Below are 5,086 nucleotides of genomic sequence, written 5' to 3'. Positions count from 1 at the left end.
GAATACCCCGTTGCATAGCTCATTTTCTATTAGAATATGCTTTTAAAGTTTGTTAATTTTAAATTTATCTTTTAATATTTTGGTTTAGAAAGAGATTATGTGTCCATGGCATTGGCAGGCTCTCCAAGTCCAGTAAATTGGATGTAATTAATGTTATTCTTGACTAGTTTTAAGTCGACGGCTATAGGAAGATGTGTTCAGGATGTTATGTTGAAAGGGGTTATATTCTGGATATGGAAAGTCTGAGCGTAATGTTTGTGCAGCGTTTTAGGGTCATTTTAATTTACTTGCTGAGTTTAGAAGTAGAAGCAATGGCAATAATCTTTGCAAGCTCTCTAGGCCAGAGAGTTGATGTCGGTAAGGTCTGTCGAAAGTGTTACAGATCAACACTTATTGGAAAGAACCAGAATAGATGAGATTCTAGAGGACCAATTTCTGGAGAGGAGGATTTGGAATAGTGTTTACTGCAGAGCCAGGAAATTCGCTAAGCTTTGATACCTTGAAACTTATTGTTCCTATTGTCTTCTATCATATATACATCAGGTAGACCACTAATTGCCTATAACTAACTCGTACTTTTGTAGATTCTTCATCCCCGCATTTTTAATCTCAGTTTAGACATCAGGAATCTACTTTCCTTAAGTTTTCATGAGGATATAATTGTATTCAGACTGTTATTCCTCTATTCACCAACGCACAGGTCTCTACAACTGGAGGAACCGCACTCATAATTTCACCCAGCACCCTGTACGTGGTGTTAGTCTTGGTTTAGGCATTTGCCTTACTCGTATGTTAGGCCTGCGGGGTGGGGAAAATATTTTTACGCCTCTGAGCGGAATTTGATCCAGTGATCACTGACCCATCACGCGAGATTGGTAATTCTTATCGCCTTCGAAACGATGAACGACTAAAATGACCTCAACGTGATTTGATCTTAGAGAGTAGTCATAAACAAATATCGTCACCTTCAACCTACCATATAAATGTATGCAAACCTTTTAACATTGATTAAAAGTCGGAAAGTAACAGTGGTCATTTGTATTTTGCCTCAGTTTTCGTATATCGTTGCACTGCCTACGTTATATCTGTAATATCCTCGGAAAAGGCAGGAAGCTAGTACATTTTAATTTTTCCATCCACGAAACTATGACATTACATCTCTTTCATGAAAAGATTATTGCAACAATATTTCGAACATTCGAAGTATATGGCTGTTAAAATATGTGGAAGCTAAGGATGGAAAGAAAATCAAACAGTTGATACTTTTTAATATGCATATTTTATACATGGGATTTATGTGAGATTAAGTAAAAATTACTATAAGTATCAAAGTAAGAATTCTCTAATGTCAATGAAATCAGATAAATTAATCGTACGAATAAATGTTCCTAAAACGAATTCAATGTATTCCTGTGATAAACTTACGCTGCAGAAATGGGTTTGTAAAATACATGGCCCGAATCTAATACTTTATCGAACTGTAAAGGTGCATCTTTTGTCCCTAAAAGTGGAACAGGGCATAAAACCGGTTCCTTGTATACGTACTCGTTTCTGTACAGCGTCCCATCATCAAATGGTTCATTTCCTGTCTTTAATGAGTCATCTCGTCGGAAACATTCAGTTTTTTGAAGCGGGAATGGTACATAATCTGCTTTGGTTGATGAAATACCTTTAAAAGGAGTCTCGTTGGCTACATACGCATTTTCCTTTCTCAAAGGGCCACGCGTTATTTCCCACGGCTTGTAGTCTGATTTGTAAATAGTATTTCCAGAAAATACATCGGGAAATAGTTTCACAGTTCTTGGTCGGCAGATCTCGGTGGGTACTAATGGTAACCTGCGATAGGCTTGATTGTGACTTGTGACAAAGTCTATTTTAGTTTCAGGTTCTTTGTACTTCGGTTGCTCATGTAATTTTGGTTTGGTTGTAGGCCATTCCAGATAATCATCTTTGAATGTAGTTCTGTCTTCAAAAGGTGTTGTAGTTTTATAAGGTGTTTTATCGGGACCATAGTTTCGCGGGCGGCTTGCTGACTGTCCTTGGTAGTCTCTCATAGTAACAGTTAACGAATCTATCGGGACTTCAGGTCGCGTGTATTGACTAGTTTCTTTCTTAAACATAGCAGGTAACGGATGTTCTACATAAATATCACGATAATTTGTCATATTAGAAAGTGGTTCCTTTATCAGATCCGGATTTTTCTGCCTGTAACAGATCGCTGGTTTTCCTTCTCTGTAGATATAATCTCTCATGCAAGTTGATTCACCAAGCATTTTCTCCGTTGGTTTTTGCCACGTTTTCACTACATGCTGAAATTTGGGGCCAAGGTCCCATTGTTTATAATCTGTTTTATAAGTTGGATCTCCGCTGAATTTCCCAGTGGGAATCGGTCGACTGACCTGTCTTATTAGACCGGTAAGTGGAACGTCTTTTTGTGTATAATCTTTCTTGTAAGAAGTGAGGTTTACCACTTGTCCAGAAGGCTTTATCCAAGGTTTTTGAATATGTCTCCATGGTTTCTCTATGCAATGCGGTTGGAAATCAGTACTATGGATAGTTTTACCATCCATTTTTCCATCGGGCATCGGAGGATGTTTTGGTTTGAAAGATTTAACTTGATCTCCTTCATGTTCGGTATATTTTGAACTGTATTCTGTTAAGTTACCTTTTGCCTCTCCAGACGGGAAAATAGATGATCGTAGTTTACAGTGATGCTTTCCGCAAGTGCATATACTACAAATACATCGTGAAAACATGTCTTATAATATAAACTGTAAATGAACAACCTTAGATTTTGTGTTTATTTATATTTCATCACTTGAGGAGCAATGGAAACTTCGTTTTCGTGAGTATTACGTCATAGAATAACTACGCATAACAAATATTTAAATAAGTAAAGCGTTCGAAACATCTGCTCCACTCACATTTAGAATATTTTCTTTGAAATACTATTCAATAAAAATAGCTGATAATATTAGAAAAAAGTGGTAATTCCAACGTTTTGATGATGAAATAAATTCTATACTTGTCATAAACAGTTTGAATTTACAGTTTAACTCTACCACTTTTGCCCGTGCCAGTTTAGGAGGAAAACCTTCCAAAACCGCCAGCGATGAATTACTACAACATTGTTTATATACGAATTAACAACTGATAAAAGCAGAGGATTGTGAGACAGATAAGATATTTTGTAATGTACCATCAATCAAGATAATTCTCAGCAGCCTTTTACTTAGCTCTGACAAGGTATCGGAGAATTTGTTTTTGTCTAACCATAGGGTAACATTGCTAGAGAAAACCTATTATTAAATAAACATGTTCTAACCGTAATCATGGCGAAAGCACATGGCTCATTAGTTAGAGCGTCGGCCTCACAATCATGAGGTAGTGAGTTCGATTCCCGGACTGAGCTGTGTTGTGTTCTTGAGCAAGACACTTTATTTCACGTTCTTCTCGTTCACGCATCTCTATAAATGAGTTGCCACGTCATTGGTGCCAAGCTGTAGATACCTTTGCCTTTCCCTTGAATGACGTCAGGAGCTCGGACTTGTGCCCTGGAGGGAACTTTCTTCTAGGTGCAAACCCTTTTCTTTAACCGTAATAATACGATCTTTGTTTCTAGTAACCACCAGCATAGTCTAACATGTTCCTCAAAATCTGCCGAGGTCAGTTTTGCCTCTCACACCTGAGTCAATAAAATATAATACTAGTCAAGTACTGAGATCGATGTAATCGATCTGTACTCTCTCCTCAGAAATTCTAGGCCTTGAACTCTGCAACAGAATGTTGTGATATCAGTCACTTATACTCCATGGAAATCGGGCAACCGGTCTTATGAGTGCTAGAGCTCGAGAAAATGAATAAAAATGTCATAGAGGTTGGATTGCACTGTTGAAAGGATCTTTGGCAATCAGAAGGATTTATATTTCATTTTAATGTTGGGTAGTGTGGCGAGTGTCCCACGTTTGGTCCTTTATTGAACTTCACAAAAACACAAGAGCTGTCAGGCTGAAATATTTTCTGGTTCTGAAAGAAGTTTGGTCTTTGAGTAGGAAATACTTTTCTATCATGAATACGAGGTCACCAGTCGAGATGGATTGCGAGATCTAGCATTATTAATGGCGTTGATGAGTCTTAATGGCTTGTCATCCGAGATAAGAGAGCATGAAGGAATTGTTTCATTATTATATGCAATGATTGTCACTTTGTCTGTTAAGAAGGTAATATTCCCATGTTTCTCTCCAGATTACTGCTTCTGAGTTCTTGGTGACAGTGAAGACTTAACATATGTTTCGTGTATCTGCAACACATACGTGTGGAAGAATAGGAAAGAATGGAAAATGGAGTCATTTGCAAAGCTATAGGTGTTGTGAGAGAAAACTCCACGTTAGTAGTAATGTGGTAGAGGACATGTGTGGTTGGCGTAACCGAATCAGAGTTGACAGAGTGTAAGTCAGAGAGAATACCACCAACATCGACTGTAATTGTAAAACTTACAGAAAGCTTCTCGTCCAAAAGACGAGAGGCTGGTGTCGCCCATAGGAGAAACATTAACCAGATCACGCTGCAGCAGTCAAACACACTGCAACGGCAGTATTTAGGATTTAGGGAATATTGTGAGGGATATAATTTAGCCGATGGTCAGTGTGAGAGGGACGCATTTAAGAATGTGTAGAAAGTAATTGTTAACGATCGATTCCATTAGTTTTGCGACCTTTCATGCAGCAATCATAGGTAATATTTGTAAGGGTAAGAGATAGGATTTGTTAAAGCATGTTTTTAAGATAAAGATTGAATTCTATACACAGATAAATTCGAACTTTTTAACGAGAGTATGAGAATATGATGTGCACTAATTATGGAAAACGAAAGAAAAACTACAGTTTGATCGAAGATAACTCAGAGCATTTACTCTGATGATAAAGATGATGTCTTGACATTATAATGATGCTTCCTTGTTTAGAAATTATCCATTATCTTACAACAATGTAATTTAAAAGGGACTATTGTGAAATTTCTATCGTTTCTGCGTATATAAATGCTTTAACATGAATGTGTCAACTTATAACTGTTGAAAACGGGCTGC

General features: G+C 37.4%; 1 protein-coding gene across 1 annotated transcript; it reads right to left on the bottom strand.

Moving 5' to 3' along the window:
* Positions 1–1,251: 1,251 nt before the first annotated feature.
* LOC106867503 (stabilizer of axonemal microtubules 1) lies at positions 1,252–2,879 on the bottom strand. The gene has a single exon (XM_014912386.2). It carries the CDS (start codon positions 2,754–2,756, stop codon positions 1,422–1,424), a length of 1,335 nt encoding a protein of 444 aa, XP_014767872.1. The 5' UTR covers positions 2,757–2,879; the 3' UTR covers positions 1,252–1,421.
* Between the last annotated feature and the right edge of the window lie 2,207 nt (positions 2,880–5,086).

Source organism: Octopus bimaculoides, chromosome 6 (assembly GCF_001194135.2).
Source record: "Octopus bimaculoides isolate UCB-OBI-ISO-001 chromosome 6, ASM119413v2, whole genome shotgun sequence".
NCBI classification, from domain to species: Eukaryota; Metazoa; Mollusca; class Cephalopoda; order Octopoda; family Octopodidae; genus Octopus; species Octopus bimaculoides.
This window is presented reverse-complemented; position numbering and strand designations above follow the sequence as displayed.

What these genes read in the sequence shown, in the direction of transcription:
- LOC106867503 (XM_014912386.2), bottom strand. Translation starts at nt 2,756, where the DNA reads ATGTTTTCACGATGTATTTGTAGTATATGCACTTGCGGAAAGCATCAC.